The 19,517-nt window shown below is 46.5% G+C and overlaps 1 protein-coding gene across 1 annotated transcript; it reads left to right on the top strand.

Annotated features, from left to right (window-relative positions):
• Positions 1-18,047: 18,047 nt before the first annotated feature.
• GPR6 (G protein-coupled receptor 6) lies at positions 18,048-19,046 on the top strand (the record flags this gene model as incomplete). Its single annotated transcript, XM_080616675.1, has 1 exon — positions 18,048-19,046. The coding sequence occupies one exon, from the start codon at positions 18,048-18,050 to the stop codon at positions 19,044-19,046; it is 999 nt and encodes a 332-aa protein (XP_080472801.1).
• Between the last annotated feature and the right edge of the window lie 471 nt (positions 19,047-19,517).

The raw sequence follows: 19,517 nt of genomic DNA, 5'->3' as shown, positions 1-19,517 counted from the left end.
ATCCGTCATACACCATAGATGGTGCCCACAGGCATAATAATTACTAGAGCATGCAACCCATCATAGCCCCTATGCGTTTTCCTCTGAAATGTATTCCAGGAATCATGCACATTTATGAAACACTTAGAGACACATGCATATCAAACCGCTGTTCTGTTTCCAGCTCTTTTCTCAGCAGTAACACAGGGGCAATTACATCCACTACGCTTCCCTGACCATTTCCAGAATCCTGGTTTTGGCTGCTTATGACTCTGCTGAACTTCAAGTGTTCAGGCTGATATTTTTCATGGCAAGAAGCAAGAAATTTGGACCCTGTCTGCTGTATAGAAGACAGTAACATACACTGAAGGGACAGCATGAGAACAATAGCATATATATATAATAAAATATATAATATATATAATATTATCTACAGTATACACATTATATATAATACATAGCATAACCCAACATAATATAATGGGGGTTATATATTTATATAATTATAACCCAGACTGGATAAGCCATATTGTTTGCCCTAGCCCACCTAAGAGAGAAGCGAGATGGGCAGCCTTTCAATAGGAAAGTTTTGTTTGTTCATTTGGGCAATTCTCATATCATTGCTGGGAATAAAAAACAATGGTATTTTTAAGATTTCACACATGTCGCTTAGCCTTGATTAGGATCCTGAGGGCTCCTCACTATGGGCTTTCTGTCAATGGCACTGCTTAAATACTGACAAAGAAACATGTAGTTAAGTACTTAACTGCTGGAGGATGAGGGCATTGGCAGCTTGCTAGGCTGAGCCCTTCCCTCTCCTCTCTGCCATACATGGCACTGGGAGGGAAGGAACTCAGCTATGTCCTTCAGTCATAACTATTTAAAAGAATGCAATGGAGGGGAGAGAATGAAACCAGCTGACAGGCAACGGTAACACCTTGGAGGGGCACTTCTATCACCTTTATCCTCCTTTGACCATCTTTATGTCCTAGCAATCATACTGATTTCAATGGAGTAGGCTGCTCTTTGGCATGTATTTAACAGACTGTAGCCATGACTGAAAGCAGTGTATACACTCATACATTATTCATAGGGTAGGTTAAAGAGCTACGGTACAAATTGAAAGTAATGCGAAGATGACTACGGAGAAGTCCAAAATCTATCTGAACTCCAAAGATCCAAATTATAGGCCTGAATCTCGTTTAGACAGACGAAGGGAATTGGACTATTTGGCCACCAGGAGAAATGTCCAGGTTATAGAGCAGCTGCACTTGGCACAGGTTGCATGTGTTTCTGGGGGTGATTTTCCAGGTGAAGAGCCAGGAGCACCACCACGTGCAGACCTCAAAGGTGTTCAATGCAATGCACGGTGTATAGCAATAGCTTGAAAGGACAGAGGCATCAAAAGAAGCTCTGCAGCTGCTGCTGACTGCACTAAATGCACAAAAGGACAATATCGGGTTGTTTAAATTTCCGAACAGGAGATCAAGGAAAAGATCAAAACTTCACCTGCATAAAAGTGAGGGACTAGACCACAGAAGCCTGGTTTCTCCAAGATGACTATGTGAATGGATTTTGAAACCAGGTACTTAAAGTGGTGTCCGGGTAATGTAAGCAGAGAAGGGGGTGCACTGGCATTCCCAAAAATGAGGCACAGTTGCCCCTAAAGGGCTGTTGAGGAAGGTGCTGTCAGCACTGTTGGAGCAGGGAGCAATTCATTGGCTTGCAGCAATCTAATAGAGGGGAACAGACAACCAGAATCAGCATTTAATAAGTTTATTCAGCATCTTTTGAGCACAGCTGCCCTATTGCTGCATTTTTTTCCACAGACCTGGAAATAATAACCTTTATTTAAGTGCTTATATTCAGCCATATCAGCATGTGCCTGTTCCAACATTAAGGCTTTGAAAGGGATATTTGATACGAGACGATTATTTGCTAAGCCATCAGGTTCAAAAGTAGATTTTTGGAAACAGGCATGACCAGAGCTGTTTTTTAAAAGTGACCTGCAAACAGCTTTTTAAAACTCAGCAGTTTTGCCTTTTCACTCTATGCTGCCTCGTATCCACCAGGAACCGAGTTCATTTCTGAGCAATGACGTCCTCAGTTCTTGACCTCCAGCAAAACAATTGTTTGGGTTTTTCAGGTGTCCCACCTGTGTCCTTGTGAGACCCAGCCATATCTGGGAAACAACAGTATCATTAACTACATCATGATGGCTACAGTTCGCTCTCCCATTTGAATCTTGCGTATGCTAACAGTCAAGTACTCCAAAATAAGGTATATTTTGTTGGATTTTGGTGCTAAAAATAAATAACTGCAATGAAAGGCACTGTAGGTAGCATTACATTCATGTTAACTGCAATTAAAATGCATTCTTAAATTCATCAGGTTGGATTTTTGGTGACTCATCCACTGCTTTTCTCTCTGAATCCAGATATTTTCAGAGCATGGATGAATTCCAAGTATGAAATCTCAATTTAGACAGGATAAAAGAGATAACAGCAGGTTGGGAAAGCGACCAAAATTAAGGGAAATCTGATGCTTTGATGAAGATGGTTCCTCTTTTTTTGGCTCAGCATCTTGACTCCCTGCTCTCACAAGATGAGGGTGTAGCAGCCATGTCTGGGACAGGCTGCTTTCTGTCATGCGCTCTTCAGTGAGGATTTGCAGCTCCCTCCTCCTGGTGCAGCCTGTGCTACCCCACTCAGCGACCATGTCATGCAGCAAGACTACAGCCCGCTGAAAAGCTGCACTGGTTTAGCTACATCCCAAAAACTCTGTTCCCTGTACTTTGTGTAGTTGCTTGGATAGCTGGCATCCATGGTGCAGACCTGCAAGACTGATGATCTTGGGTCTGCTTCTATGTTTAAAAATGTACAGCCACTATTTCACTCACCAGGAACAGTTTATCAGTGCTGCTTGGTCTGTAATCTGGGGGCTGAAGTTTTAAAACTAGAAGTGGTTCAGAGATTTAAAGTCTGCACCATCAGAGCGCAATTAAGGCAGAAGTACCTGTGTGCGCGTCCTACTGGTGTGGCAGTGTTCTTCTGTGAAGTGTCTTGGGTGTGCGCTTTCATCCCACATCCCTCCTTCCTTCCCCACAATCCCCGAATGATCAGAAATAACCAGGATTTCTTGAGCTGAAAGCTTTCAAAGCCTGCATTTCTGCAGAGCTTTGCAAACAGCCAAGGTGTGATTCATGGGAGCTCGGAGCCGCGTGAGGTCCGGAGCAGGCAGTGGGAGGGCTGCCTTTGCCACATGGTTGCCTCTGATGCCACTGGGGCCAGTTCTCTGCTGCAGGGAAGCCTGGTTATAAAGAGATCGTAGGGCATCCAACACCCGCAGAGCCCTTCTGTACAACCCTCCCAGAGAAATCAGTGCAGAGAGGCTGCTCTTACACATTTCCTTCTTAGCCTTTTGCTTTCCATGGGCAGGAGAGAGCTGTTCCTTGCTTCCATGAGACACACAGTCGACTTGCTCTGCAGGTGGGAGGCCCAGCTCTTGTCTCTCAGCTCAGTGCAGAGGGATTTTTGGCTTGCCAGTGCCATTAGCCAGGAGCCATAGCCTCCCAGGCCATGCCTTGTTCACTGAAATGCCCAGTCCCTCACTTAAACACCCTTTATTTAAGACCTGTCTTGGTATCAGTCGTTGCTGTCACTGGGCATGGAGGCTCCCTGCAAGCCACAGGCATGCCAGCTCTGTTGCTGGTGCACTTAACACCGGGTTGTGACCAGAGAAAGGTCATAGCGAGGCATATTTCAGTGCAAAATCAACTTCCACCTGGGAAAAACTTGTCCCTTCTGTCTGTGAGACTGCATCCTGCACGTAAAACCCCACATCTAGTTGTGCCAAATCTCAGCCACCGGGCCAGGGGTCCTGCCACCGGGCAAGGGCCTGTGTCCTCCAACACCCTCCCCATCTTCTCTTGCCATCTCACCTACTGCCTCATATTCATCAAGAGCAGAGAACAGCATTTCTTTCTGTAGCTGTAATTCTTGCCATCTACCTGCCTCTGCCCTGCTGATTGCTGCTAGCCATGGGGGTTTGCTGTCTCCTGGTTTCCTGCCGCCTGGCTGGAGATCAAGTCATCCCCATAAAGGAATTTCAGGCAATTCCTTGAAAACGCAGGGGCAGCACAGCACAGGCAACCCCTGCCATGGTGAGGGCAGTGGCGGAGAAAACTCCAGAGCCAGCTGCTCTCATTGCTCTTTCCTGTCCTCTATTACGTAGAGAAGAAATACAGCATTAGGAAAGGATTAACTCCCTGTGTACGACTGCACTTCTGGCAATGGCTGTCCATCCACAACAGGCTGCTGAGCAGCAGCTCCTGCATTTGGAGAGGTCCAAGGGGTAGCAGCCCATGTCTCCAAGGAAATGGAAGTTTTTCTGTGCCAGTCACCTTTGCATTATGTTCTCCCCCTCACTCAGCAGCTGTGTTTACCTCTCCAGCTGCTCAGCTGTTCATTGCCAGGATTTTTTAAAGGTCTCTGGTACTGAATGAGAAAGGAATAGAAGTGAATTTGGGTGGTTAGAAATGGAGGCATCTTGTGCAACCCCTGAGAGCATTGTTGGACCGGCAACTCTGGTACCATTCAGATACGTAGTAGAGGTGTGTGCCCCACGAGTGATTAGATCAAATAGATCACCTTCTCGGTAGAGTAAAAAACATTGCATTTTAACCGTATTATTGGGGAAAGCTGATAACCAATAGAGAAAACACCATTAGAAGTATATCAGTGCCACACGCAGAAAAAAAACCTTGTTCTTGATTTGGATGCTGCTCGTGAGCTCAAAATCAGCTTCAAGGAAGTCACTACAAACACACCAAGGGATGCTCCACTGAAAACGAGCTCCATGTCTTTTTCAAGTCAGACCTGAAATCTTCCCCTGCTCCTGTAGCAGGGCAGCACCTGGGCACGGCACGGGGCTGTGTGGAAACCCAGGAGTGGCTCATCTCTAAAATTGTACTGGGACATTTCCAGATAAATCAATGAAGATTCATCTTTTCACCTTGAGAGTGCAAACTAATTTAGCAAGCTGTCTGATCCTGGTGATCTACAGAATGTCTTTAACTAGAAAAGAACTCTGACTTTACAGACATTTAAAATAAACATTTATATGCTCTTAGATAATGAACACAAGCAAAGCCATGTTAGCGCTTTAAATGTCAGAAAGATAGGGGAGCATCATTTTTTGAGAGTTCTTCAAAGTACGTGGGTTTTTATATCTTTTGACTCCCACGAGGAATTCACAACAAGGTTTTCTGAGCAATTTAGTTTAAATACCAAAGCTACTCAACAATTTGCTCAGGGAATGATATCTGAGAATAAATGGTGTTGTCCCTACTGTCAATGAATAGCTCTTTTTGTGAGATATTTCAGTGTACAGTGCCAGTGTTTTAACATGCAAAGCAAAGAAAGGCTAAGCTCTACCTGAAGTTTATTGGCTAATGTGTAACTGGGAATAGCAGAAGGGCAATAAACATAGAAGTGCTTCGGGGCTTATGGAAATCTCTGACTCAAGTTTGATGACACAAAGGTTGTCGAAAAGCCATCAGCACTGGGATGAAGTAGACAAAACACTGCAGCTCAGTGTGCAGCATCCTCCCACAGCACAGAGGGGACTCACACAGGACAGAAATGCTATTGCTAATCTGCACCTCTTCAGGCAGCACACGTAGAGTGGGGCTTTGCCTGCTGCTGGCACCACCTGCATGGTGAGAGGTGGCACCGTGGGGTGGGTGGGCAGCAAGAGGGGGTTCTCCAGCCTCCATCCTATGGGGCTCCTGCTCCCAGCTACATCACTGAAACAGGGTTGGAACCCATTGCCGTAGGGCTGTGCTGCTGACTTTGTTTTGGATGGTTGGTTAGCTTTTGGGTTTGTGCCTGTACAGTGAAAATCAGGGTCTTGCAGTCATAGTCAACTTCATGTACAGGACTGACTTCTCATAGGGATCTTCTTGAAGGGTAGGACTTGCTCGTTTTCTTTTTCTATGTGTGCACGCACAGTGTGCAGGTGTATGAGTGTGTGCATGCATATAAATAAGTCCTAATAATATCATTAAATTAATTCCTCCTGTTGCTATGGGAACACACACAATTGCATCGAGTGTGTGCAGCAGAGGTAGGTTATAAGGCTGACATTGAAGCAGATCTTTGAGCTTATCTTCTAACACATTTTCTTTTTCAAAGCAGACTGGGGAAAAATAGGACTGCCTGAATCCCAGAGGTGCAAACCTCTCCACTTGCAAAGGAACCAGTCTTCATACCTGACATTAGCATGCCCACCTGGCATGCCAGCCTGCACCTGGGGCTGTTTTCCAAGGAGATGTGGCAGGGCCACAAGAGCAGGCAGTGCAGGGCGTCTGCCCTTTCAACACCTTGCTGTGATTCATCAGGCTGGGGAGGAAAAAACCCAAGCCCCAAAACCCACCCAAACAGCAGAGGCTTGCAGGACAGCTAAGGGTCTCAAAGTCACGATCCTCCAAGCCAGGTGGGGCTTGCTCCTGGACTATTGTTGGTCTCAAATAAGTGTTCCCATGTTGGATGGCAAATGTGCACACAACCGTCCCCCACTGATGGGCACTGTTTTGGAGGCATCATGGTCCAAAAGGTCTGGTGGTGAGGAACCCTCTGTCCTGACCACCACCACCACCACCCTTGCTGAGGGGCTGGGAGGTCTCACAATATAACCTCAGCTTCCTCATTCCCTATTTGCAGCACAGAGAGCAGTATTCACCCATAACTCCACCAGCAGGGCCATTCAGCTCTCTCCCTGTGATGCACAGGTTACGGCCCTCTTGCTGAAATGGACAGGTCACCTCAGGGACATTTTCTTCCTTTCCATGGTCACAGCGGGACTACAAAGCCCTTCGAGGGGAAGGATCTTTTTTCCCTTCTTTTGATTTCTAGTCCAAGTCTGAGCATGGTGTGGCCCACGTCCAGCAAGCAGCCACCTGCCCCAGACAGGGACACCTGCTCCAGCCTGAGCTGGAGACAGGGACACCAGCCATCACTCTGTTGGCTGTGGGGTATCTGCGGGGACAGCTTTCCTGTGAAAGGTTTTCCCTGCTCTGCCTCTCCCCTCTACATCACGTTGAGAAGGCATTAGTCAGGGTGCTTGAGACGCTCGGGGCTTTAGAGATTCTTTATCACCTCCTTTTCAAAAGCATGTTTCATCATACTGGGCTTGCTACTTTCTTTACAATCTGTTTAGTCTTATTGTAAAGGCTCCGACACAGAGCCTTGCCTTGCTAACCCCACAAGAGCATGCTTCGAAGGGTAACCTGCAGTTTGAATGGGATATGAATTAAAAAATATTGTGCACAGAAGAGTAGCTCTGCCAGGTTTCTGTTTGACTTATGCTGTGGTGGAGTTGCAGGCAGGGTGTGAGGAGTCCGAGACCGTATCATAGTGTTCAAAATGATGAGGGCACACAGGAGGCAGAGCTGGAGGCACCTGGTATATTGCCACTTCCAGGCAATCAGATGATCTGCAAAGAATCAGTTGCCTGCTTCTAAACCTCACAAAATGAATTAACCCCTAGGTCAGTCTCAGGCCAATCAGGTGTGACACATTCTGGCTTTGGCTCAGTCTTGTTCCATTTGGCTTTGCTGGTTTTTCATTTCCATAGTGCTTTGACTAGGAGGGACCAGCAGTCTGAGCCCCGCTGTGCGCTGCACCCTGTGGTCAACAGAGGTAAGTGGTGGTGACCTCCGCACATCCCTCAGCCCCTTGTAACAGCAGGGGATTGATGAAGGAAGACGAGCAAACCACATCCTCCCTTACAGTCAGCTATGAGGTTATGTCAGCCTCGACCTTATGGTCAGGACCACCTTTTGGGATGAAAAGGGAAAAAAGGAAAACCTTTGCTATTGTCACGTCAGAGGACACAGCTCGCCAACATCTTAGATACTTGACAGGAAGGTGAAAAAGCACCTTGATTATGATTATAATAATAATAAAAAAATGAAGCCAGCAGTGCAGTAGGGGAAACAATTCCTTAAGATCTGGAGGAAAAAGCCTGCTATATCCTTTGAAGGCAAGCAGCTGAAGCCTTGCTGCAAGAGGTCTGAAGACCATTGCCCTAATGCAAAAACACAGAGCCCTGCAGAAAGGTGTGAAGCAACTCAAGAGTTGTAAGGGCCCTCCACCCCAGTGCACACTCATCCAATTTAATCCTACCCATGGCTCCACACTCCTCAGAGCCTGGCTTATCACATACGTCTAAAATTATGGCTAATTGCCATTTGAACAAAGCAATTTCTGATCCAAAACTTACATGCAAGAGTGGTTAGCCATGTCAACTGCCACCTCTTCCTTTGACTTGCAGCTTTCCTTGACAGGGCTGCACTCTTCAGGAAGACTTCCCTGGAATTATTTCCAGATGGATAGCCTGGCCTTTAATTGTAACTGAAATGCATCTGCTCAGGTTGTAACCCTTTAACCAGAGGATCCCGCTCTTCCGAAAGTGATAGCTTGTCTTCTTGCTCCTTCTCCACCTGTTCTGCCAGTCTTTGTGCTGGCTCTGAACTTCACCAATGGTGGGGTTTGTTTTTTCATTATCATTTTCTGTTTTGCTGATAATGGATGATTTATTAAAAAGTAATAATTACTAGGAGACATCAGTGAAGGCAAGAGCCTTTGATTCCCTCCTACCACCACTGTGCACTACTTGGTGCGGTCCGGTACTTGGTGTAGGTTTTGACCCCTGCACTGTACACCTCGTCAACACCGTGTCCCAAAAATCTCTAACATTGCAATGTCACACAGTGACAAGTCACATGCTTTGGAGAAATCAAGTGTACTTTTCTACAGAGAGGTGTTTATCCCATCAAAGAGAGAGTCTAATCCCATCACAGAGGGAAAGAAAAAGTTGTGTAAGGTGATTTGTCTTCTGAGAAGCCGTGTTAACCACATTAGTTGGGTTTGCAACATGTAATAATTGGCTGCTAGATTTACCTGTGCATCTTCTTTTAGCCAGGATGGCTTCTCCCCAACAAAACATATTGTCATGGTTTTGGGAGCTTTTTGCAATGCTTCTGGAACTGTATCTGCCAGATCACCCACAGAACGATCTGAATGATGTCTGGGTGGCATAAACATTTCCATCACTAAAGTCACATTCCCATCAATTGCATTACACTTTGGAAAACCAGCCATTTTAGAACCCTAAATATACATCTGAGTGTTTGGTACTGCATTCTGTTTGCACAATGTAAATGTCAACAGAGTCTGACCGGGGTACCTAGGCAACAGCTAATTTTGAGGTCAGTGATTAACTCTTCTTTGTCAGAGTGTAATTTACCATCAAATTATCTCTAGCCATATATAGCACTTTCTGGATTAAAAAAAGGCCTTATTGCTATTTTTAGACATTATTATTGGTGGCAAGTGATGTTTGCTGCATTTTCTTCTGGTTGAAATACTGATGTTCTTGAGGGGAGAAGTCTCTTAGGGAGGCTGCCTGCTCCGCTTACTCTGGGATTCCCAAGAAGAGGAAGTGAAGGCTCAGCCCAGCCATGGCACACCGTGTTCCAGTGTTTGTGGTCATAGCACGGAGCAATTGACTTTTATTTTTTATGGCATTTTATGGATTTAAAGTCTCTCTAGCACTGTGTTTCAAATGCATTCTCTTATCTCATATGGCTTTTTGGAAAGAATAGTGAAAACCTGATAGCATATATTAAAAGGTCATTCTGGCAGTCACCTCAGGAAACAGGCCCTTCTGCAGGGATTAGAGATTAAGCAAACATCCTTCTGCCTGGAAAACTACTCATTCGTGATCTACATCAATATGGGCATTTGTTTGGAGGGGTCCAGGCCTATGGATAATACACTACTGGGCCCTCCCCCTTGATTTGGTGCTGCCAAGCCAAGCGCGTGCTCACCTGTAGGATGAGGAGGAGGGGAGCAGGATGGGTGCCCACAGGAGGATGATGGGCTTTGCTTGCTTCCAGCACCTGCACATTGCTTTCCCCTTGAATTTTTCCCAGCCTTTCCAACTGCCTTGGAGATGTAACCATCCCGGCCACTATGCTCTGCCCTGTAAGCATCCAGCGATGCTAATGACTTCAACCATGCACCTTTACCCTTGGTTTACTTTAATATTAGAGCTGACACCACGAGGAAAAAGAAATGATATTAAAAAAAAAAATAGAAGTTTTCTGAGAATTTACTGTTCTCTGCCACTGCTGCAGCTAAATAATCGTCATTCGTTTCTTGCTGGCAGAGACCCAGGCTGCTGAGCAATAACAGGCTTGTTTTGAAGTTGCTTTAATTTGTTCTCTTAACGTCCTTGCTAAGTGTTGCCAAGCTGGCATGTAAAGAAATATGAAATTGCATTTTGTATCTGGAAGACTCAAATAAAATATGTAAAGCGCTAAACATGATAATAATAAGGGTGCATAAGTAGATCCTATTGGACTAAACCCAAATCCTTAATGTCTCTGGGTAATGTCTAATTTGACATCTAATACATTTACTGGGTTATATGGATTTGTGCTGTGCTGTGATGCTGAATTCCTAGGCCAAACACCCCAGGACAACATTCCCACTGGTGGGCACAAACCTTGCTTTCTCCCCGTACTGTGCCCTGCTACTGAAGGCACAGCCTTCCTCTGCGCAGTAGCTCTTCTCCCACTTTCTTATTGCTAACAAGCAAGACATCTTTTCCTCTGGTTTTTTTTTTAGTACACAGTCTTCTCTGATGTGTAGGATTTCTTACAGTTTAGTGAGTCCAACCCACCTAGTGTTTCTTGGCTACCACCTTGTAATTAGGGAGGTTAGTTGAGCCATAAAAGAGATTGCCTCTGGAGATGAGACAAACTGTCACTGGAGTTTTAAGAGCAGTTGTAAGGGATTTATAAGGGCAAATTGGAAATCCATCTATCAGGGATAGCTGGTTTTGTAGTGAGGCTATGTGGAGATGTATCAGAGCAAGCACAGGGAAGAAAGCCTTAGGGAAGAAAGGCAATGCTTCTGTATTACAGACAGTGACTGCTTAATGCCTTATAGTTGGTTTTCCATATTTTTGGTAGGACATGTTGTTAATACATTCCTGTGGGAGATGGGGAATAGAGAACCAGACCTACCCCTCCATTTCCACAGGGACTTGTTCTGTCACCAGGTGAGTACCTGCAGGGCTCTGTCTGGGCAAACATTCTCTCGCTGGTTTAAAAGCCCTGATGAATAAGCCCTGGTCAGGTCTCTCAAAGCAAGGACATGGCCAGCAGTTTTGGGGAGAGAGTTCTAGTGCAGATCCTTCTTGGTCAGATGTGCAACCCTACTTCCTCAGCACATCCCTCTGGCCAGCTCCACAGAGATCAAGGCTGAGCTTATTCCCTTTTCCATTTGGATCCTGTTCTGAGCTCTGCCTGCTCAAGGGATCCTCATCATTGGGATTCCTGGTTTAGAAACAGGTATTTTCCTATTCTGTGGCTGGCAGGTACTTTATTGTAGTTCCCCAAGCCCTTTATAGGGACTGGCCCACAGAGGCAGTTCTATGCTGCAGGCAGGGACATTGCTCTTCCAATTTCAGAGAGCAATTTCTGCAAGGAAGATGGGCACAGTGCTTTTTCCACAATGAAATTTATTTTTAGATTGGATTTTAGTATCTGGAAAAATTGTTCTCAAACTTACTATTAACTTTAATGAAAAAAATATATCTACACCCTCCTGTGAAGTAACTAAACAGCAACTCACAGGGTCATATGAAACAACACAAATGTTTTAATGAAATAAATTCACAGCTTCTTTTTCCAATGCAGCAAAGGACATTGGTTAGGTAAACTCAGGACTTCCTCAGTTAGATGTGCAGAAAGGCCCTTGAACAATGTAAAGGCTAGTTTGAAGCCATTTAAAAACTTGAACAAAAAGGTTTGGAAAAGTTTAAAAGAATAAAAGCAATAAAAGACCATATTCCACTGCACTAGATGACACATCTAATGACGAATGACCTCTGCTGCTTCTGATTTCTTTCCATCAACAGAACAAGCAGGGCAAGGAAGGAAAAGTTGCAAAGTACATATATTTACCTTCACTATATTAATCACTTATCTCTAGAAATAAACAGAGTGAACCAGAGGCTATCATTTTTAATAAAAGTAAGCAATGACTGTGCCTTTCCTAACAAACTCTATACAAACCCATGTGCAGCTCTTTTAGCATCCAAGTGTTGCCGACAAATATTATTCCTTCGGAAGCTAAGCCAGCCTAGGTGGCTGATGGAAGTGGGCTGACAGATGTGGAGATTGCTAAGTAGATGTGTAATCTCATAGTCACAGAGTCATAGAACCACAGAAAGGTTTAGGTTGGAAGGGACCTTAAAGCTCATCAAGTTCTAACCCCCTGCCACATGCAGGGACACCTTCCATTAGACCAGGCTGCTCAAAGCCCCATTCAACCTGGCCTTGAACACTGCTAGGGATGGGGTAGCCACAGCTTCTCTGGGCAACCTGTGCCAGTGCCTCACCACCCACACTGTGAAAAATTTCTTCCCAATGTCTAATCTCTATCTCCCCTCTTTCAGCTTAAAGCCATTTCCCCTACTCCTATCACTGTAAAAAGTTCCTCTCCAGCTTTCTTGTTGGCCTCTTTAGGCACTGGAAGGCTGCTCTAAGGTCTCCCTGAAGCCTTTTCTTCCCAGGCTGAACAAGCCCAGCTCTTTCAGCCTGTCTTCATAGGAGAGTGCTCCAGCCCTCGGAGCAGCTTAGTGGCCCTCCTCTGGACTCACCCCAACAGGTCCCTGGGTCACTGGGTCCCCACCAAAAGATGATAAAAAAGCTCAAGCACCTGAAAAAAAAACAAACCCAAAAAAGTCTCTGGGCAGTGAGCACTCCGAAGGTGTTTCCCAGGGGACAGTCCCTGCCTGACCTAAGAGGTCAAAGCTGCATCAAAATCTCATCCTGTCCGAAGTGGGAGTGGTTAGGAGGAGAATGTTTCATAGCCTGAGACCGAGCCACTGTCAGCCACAGGCAGAACCGGCAGCTGCGAAGACTGTGGGATAGGGCAGGAAGAGGGGAGGCTGGGTGGGAGTTCTACCCATAAAGGGAAAAAGGGTGGAGGAAGAATCTCGCATTAAATTGTTGCAAAGAAGTCCTTTAAGAGCCGTAAGTGAAAGCTCACACTCACGTTTGCTTTATTTTTCTGTATGTACCCGTATTTACATTCTCTTCTCATTGAAAATGAAATGCACGATAGTTCAAACTCTGCAGGCTTCAACCTAAGGTTCAGTTTCAATTCATCCCTGATAAAAAGTATTTGTTACACTATTTAAAGCATATTTTCACCTATTTATGTGAAGTTTGTCCCTGTACTTTCAGTTAGTGATTCACAGACCACATAACACAGTACTGCTTTCCAAAGCACGCATAAAATCTATTGGAGAAATGCAGCTTTGTGAATGCAACAGAGTAAACCAGGATTTTCATCCTAAGCATGTGCTAGAAAAAGTGTGATAGTTGTGCTTATGTGGTCCCATATTGCCTTACTTTGCAAGTAAAATAGATTTTACAGACATACAGGCTGTTTTCTGGACTGTATCTGCATGGGGGACAGAGCAACCAAGCAGCTGAAGATGCATTGAAGGGGACTTACGGCACCACGAGTGCTCCCTCAAGAAGCACAGTCAGAGACCACGTGGGAAACACGATGCGTGACAGACAAACGGGACTGGGTAGGACACTACCAAAATCTTAAATGGTGCCTGAACCCCGCTGAGGTTTATGTCATCAGTAGGTTTTGCAATGCAGCATGTTTGTGGGTGCCTAAATCTGAAGGATCAGCCAGGGGGCATCTCTGATGAGGACCTAGTCATCAATGACATCAGGTGACAAGGCTGAATTCACCAAGTCAGGAAAATGACGAACTCGAAGAGGTGCCTAAATGGATTGCTAAGTGTTTAAAACATCTTTTCACACCAGCTGCATAGAAATCTCTGAAATGTCAGCACTGGTTAGCTCACCATCTGTGTTATCCCCTCTCTCTTCCCCTCCTCCTGCCTTTACTTTAAGGCTTCTTTATGTTGCCAGAAGAAAAATGACTCTTCAATATTTTCAGCGTGTTATTGGAGAGATAAATTTTGAAGTGCTTTTTATGTTTTGGTTCCAACTCATGCTATGTAAAGCACATTTAATAATACTTAACATTTACTCAGCCTACTTATTAATCATTAAAGAATACCAACTATCAAAATAATCCACAGTTAACTGAAATTAAATAATCACATATTAAAATTGCACCGCAATATTGCTCAACTCTCAGAGCAGATGGAGAAGTCAAGGGGAGAGTTTTTAGACCGTTTATTTCAGCAACTTTTTAACTGTGTTGCTGCTTAATTTTTGGAAATTTGCTAAGATAATTACTGAGGTATATCACAGGCTGTGCTTAGGTATGCACTGCTGAAACATAGCTGCTTCTTTTTACATTCCCCTGCGAGATCTACGGATCTGGTCTCAGCTAGGAAGCCAAGATGAAAACATCTTGATTAGAGGCAGGTCTTGCCAGACCTCTTTCCACTGCTCTTTATGGTGCTGTGGTAAATGAGTGCGGCTGTTAGCTTTATCTACTCTTGAACCCTCTTTGTCCTACCACCATTTGAAATTAAGAGCAATCCAGGTGGCTCACCTTTTGTTGGAATGACTGATGCAAGAAGCTGCCCTATGAAGATAAAAGGCCTTTAACAACAGCTCTGGAAATATAAACAGTTCCCAAGGAGGTGTAGCCATTTTAGTAAGCGTGGTGCTGGTCATTAACCCTGACAGCTGATACTTGGCAACGTGAGGGAGGTGAGAGAGATGCACAGCCCTGCTTGCTGAGCTCAGTAAGAACTGGACATGGATTGTACCCTCTTGAAAGGGTAAAAGTCCAGAGAAATGTAAGGACTAATGATCTGGAAGGACTCAGAAAACACCTGATAACAAGGAGCAAAGTAAAGATGGATGCATGCATCTCCCTTTCAGAGACACACTACAATGCTTCAGCAATCTGTTTACTGAGTGAAATACAGGACAACAGCTAAGGGCTGCGAGACTGGACAGGCTCATAGGTCAAAAACTCTTCCTACATCTTACTCTGAGATCCAAATGCTCTCACGAGGTTTCACCACACATGAAATGACTTCTGCCTCAATAGCACGGGCTCACAAGGTTTCCAGTTAAGAAAAAAGTATTAAAGAACACAGAGGTTTAAACTGACATATATCCAGAACATACAATGCATGCGCTGCCTTATGACATACATGCCATCATAGAAAAGACCTGCCATATACTTGTCTCCCAAAGGTAATAAGTTGGTCAAAGATGCGACAAATCACCCACAATTGAGAACTTCCACACCACATTTCATTACTGAAAAAAATAAATTGCATGTTTCTCTTTATCTTTTATAGATGCCACAAAAATACTGAAGACATTTTGTTTTCACTGTGGAGCCCAGGTGGCCCATGTCTGCCCATGGGCCCATGACTTGCTAAGTTTGAATGGCACCATTTTTAATCCAGTTTGGAAAATGTTTGGAATAATTTATTCTGTCACAGCACTTTTAATTAATGTTGAAATAAGCCACCTCTGTTTGAGGGCTAGATTGGAGGATTTCCACTGCGCAAGTCCAAAATTTTACTTTAACTTGAGTTTTACCTTACCTTCTTTCACCTTGCTCAGTAGCATCCGTTTCTGCACTAGGATACCTGTGGTCTACATCTTAATCCAAGCTAACATTGACCATACTCAACCCATTCTTTACTTGGCAAAGAGAATAAGATAACACTGCATTTTCTGAATTGTAGTGGGGGTACGTGGCCAAGTGCTTGAGCTATGTAGGCTTACAAAACCCTTTTAAACCTTCTTACCACTGATTTCACTGTTACAAGTGCTGTTGTAATGCCTGGAAAGACATGGAGAAATATACGAGCAGTGGGATACCATGAAGGAAGAGGGGCTGTGAGCAAAAGTTGCAGTGAAAGGAACTCCAACTAGATAAATCTTTATAGTTGAGGGTGCAGCAGCTTGCCCGGGGAGGCTGTACAGTCTCCTTCCTTGGAGATAACCAGCTTGACTGAACACGACCCTGTGGGAAACCATTGCACAGATGATGCTGTCCCCGCTCTGAGCAGGTGGTGGGACCAGAGAGATGCCCCAGACCTGACCCCCACAGGTCCTAGCCAAATTAAACTACTCGGAGATTTGTGTTTCAGAAATCCTGGGAAGGAACAGCTTTGGCAGTTTACAGAGATACAAAGTGTCCGCAGCTTGTCTTAATAATAGTGTTTAGCCCGCAGGAGGATGTGGATGGATGTAATAAATGATGAAACTCTAATTCCCACTGAATGTGCCCACCTTTTCCTGTGTGCCTTCTACATTTGGAATGTCCAAGACAGTAAACACAATTTTTTATATGTATTGCTAAAAATCGTGTCTGAGCAGTTCGCATGCTGTTCCCATAACCGAGAGGTCATTTGATTTCCACATTCTTTTGATCAGCCGTTACAGAACAAGCAGTCTACCAGACTGGGGTGGGAGGGCACCTTTTGGCTTGTCCTCTTAGCACTAGGAAAGCCATGTTGCTGCAGATGAAAACTACCTGCTACCCACGTTTGTGTGGAACTGGGTTTGGTAGTGACAGAAGAAGCATGACCAACAGCTTGAGGGAGGTGATTCTCCCCCTCTACTCCGATCTCATGAGACGCCACCTGCAGTACTGCATTCAGCTTTGAGGCCCTCAACACACAAGGGATGTGGACCTGCTTGAGTGAGTCCAGAGGAGGGCCACTAAACTGCTCCGAGGGCTGGAGCACTCTCCTATGAAGACAAGCTGAGAGAGCTGGGCTTGTTCAGCCTGGAGAAGAGAAGGCTCCAAGGAGACCTTAGAGCAACTTCCAGTACCTGAAAGGGGTCTGCAAGAAAGCTGGAGAGGGCCTTTTTACAAGAGCATGTGGTGATAGGACAAGCGGGGTTGGCTTTAACCTGACAGAGGGGAGATTTAGGTTTAGATATTAGGAAGAAGTTATTCACTCTACGAGTGTGGTGAGACAGTGGAACAGGTCGCCCGTAGAAGCTGTGGCTGCCCCATCCCTGGATTTCTTCAAGGCCAGGTTGGATGCGGCTTTGAGCAACCTGGTCTAGTGGAAGGTGTCCCCTGCACATAGCAGCAGGGCTAGAACTGGATGATCTTTAAGGTCTCTTCCAATCCAAAATATTATATGATTCTATGACTAGCACAAGACAGTTATCCTTGGCTTCATTGGTTCATATGCTTTAGAGAGGAAATACCTTGGCTGCTGGTTCATTGCGAGACCCATAGAGTGAGACATGGAAAGAGAGACTGTTTTTTACACACATGGAATTGGGTCTTCTCTGATTTGGCGTTATTATTTTGAGGGACATCAGGCAATACTGTGGATTCTTTCGCTGGTAAACAGACTGTCAGCCCTAGAGTATACACTGTTTGAAGGGGATCAGTGTGAAGCAGGCTTTTGCACAGCAATTTATAGCGCTGTTTGGAACCGTTTACGTTCTGCGGCATACAAAGCCCCCGGCCGGGTTCAGGGCCATTCCAGCGAGCGCCGTCGGAACCCAAAACTCGTCCTGTTCTTCCCTGAGGCTCCGTGGCGGCACTCAGGGCGGGGAAACCACCGGCAGCTCCCGGCCGGCAGCAGCCGAAAGGCGCCTTCACTCGCTCCTTCTCCGCCCGCATCCCCGAGCAAACTCTCCGGCTGCGGGGCCGTACTGCGCCCCGGCACAAACCGCGGAGCACCGGTTAACGCCCGCCCTCCTGCCTCGGCTTGACGGAGCAACCGAACCCACTACGCGCTGCCCTCCCCGCCCCGCCCGGCCCCGCCCCGCTTTCCCGCCGTTGACGTCAGCGCTCCCGCCAAAGCCGGGGCAGGGCGGCGGGCGGGGCCGGGGCGGGGCGCGGGGGGGCGGTCGGGCCGGCGGGAAACTTCTCCCTGTTCAGCACCACAGACAGGGCGGGCCGGCACCGCCGCGCGGCATGCGCGCCCCGCCGCCCAGCGCCCCGCGCCCCGCTCCACGCAGCTGCCCGCGCACAGCCGCGGCCGCCCGGGCGGCCATGGAGCCAGCCGCGGCGCTCAACGAGAGCGGAGCGGCCGCCCCGCGGCTGCCGGCAACCGGCGCAGGCGGCAGCAGCAACGCCTCGCTGGAGCTGTCGTCGCGGCCCCCCGCGCCCTCCGCCGTCAACCCCTGGGACGTGATGCTCTGTGTCTCCGGCACCGCCATCGCCTGCGAGAACGCCCTGGTAGTGGCCATCATCTGCTACTCGCCAGCCCTGCGCACCCCCATGTTCGTGCTGGTGGGCAGCCTGGCCACAGCCGACCTCCTGGCCGGTCTCGGCCTCATCCTCAACTTCGTTTTCCAGTACGTGATCCGCTCCGAGACGGTCAGCCTGCTGACGGTGGGCTTCCTCGTCGCCTCCTTCGCAGCCTCTGTGAGTAGCTTGCTGGCCATCACGGTCGATCGCTACCTCTCCCTCTACAACGCCCTCACCTACTACTCTGAGAGGACGGTGCTCTGCATCCACACCATGCTGGCGGGCGCCTGGGGGGTCTCCCTCTGCCTGGGGCTGCTGCCCGTCCTGGGCTGGAACTGCCTCCACGACCCTGCCGTCTGCAGCATCGTCAGACCCTTGACCAAGAGCAACGTGACATTGCTGTCTGCCTCTTTCTTTCTCATTTTCCTCATCATGCTCCATCTCTACATCGAGATCTGCAAGATCGTTTGCAGGCATGCCCACCAGATAGCTCTCCAGCAGCACTTTCTGACTGCTTCACACTATGTTGCCACCAAAAAAGGGGTCTCTACCCTGGCTATAATCCTCGGGACTTTTGGAGCCAGCTGGCTGCCCTTTGCCATCTACTGTGTAGTGGGGGATCCCAACTACCCTTCTGTGTACACATACGCCACGCTTCTACCCGCTACCTACAACTCCATGATCAACCCCATCATTTACGCCTACAGAAACCAAGAGATCCAGAGGTCCATGTGGGTGCTCTTCTGTGGCTGCTTTCAGACTAAAGTGTCCTTTCGCTCCCGGTCCCCAAGCGATGTCTGAGTGACTTTTCTCTCTGTCGTACCACATCGAGTGACAATCTACCCGGTGAACTATCACAGTGCCTGTTCTAAACTTCAAACTGCGTCGTGAAGTCATTGGAAACATGCTTAAGTATTAGCACTTTATACATGTTTGTATCTCTGAGAGTGGTTCGGGGTATGGAGTTTTGGGTTTCATGGGGGAAAAAAGAAAAAGTAGCTGTATATAAATTTGCACATCACATTTGTAAAGTGAAGACATTCCGATACTGCTTAATTATAGCACCTTATTTCTAGCTGCTGACCTGCCACAACAGTGTTGCCTTTCTGAAGGGCAGAGAGGAAGAAAGTTGGGTTTGTGATGTATTTGTATGTGTGCATGTGTTGGGGGGGGTGTATGTACGTATGTGTGTATGTTTGTGTGTATCTATACTTTGCTGCACAACATTGATAAATTATGACATTTTGTACACGAATAAAAACATATAAAATG

Source organism: Psittacula echo, assembly GCF_963264785.1.
Source record: "Psittacula echo genome assembly, chromosome: 4".
In the NCBI taxonomy this organism is placed as follows: Eukaryota; Metazoa; Chordata; class Aves; order Psittaciformes; family Psittacidae; genus Psittacula; species Psittacula echo.
The sequence above is the reverse complement of the archived record's forward strand: the minus strand, read 5'-3'. Positions and strand labels throughout refer to the sequence as shown.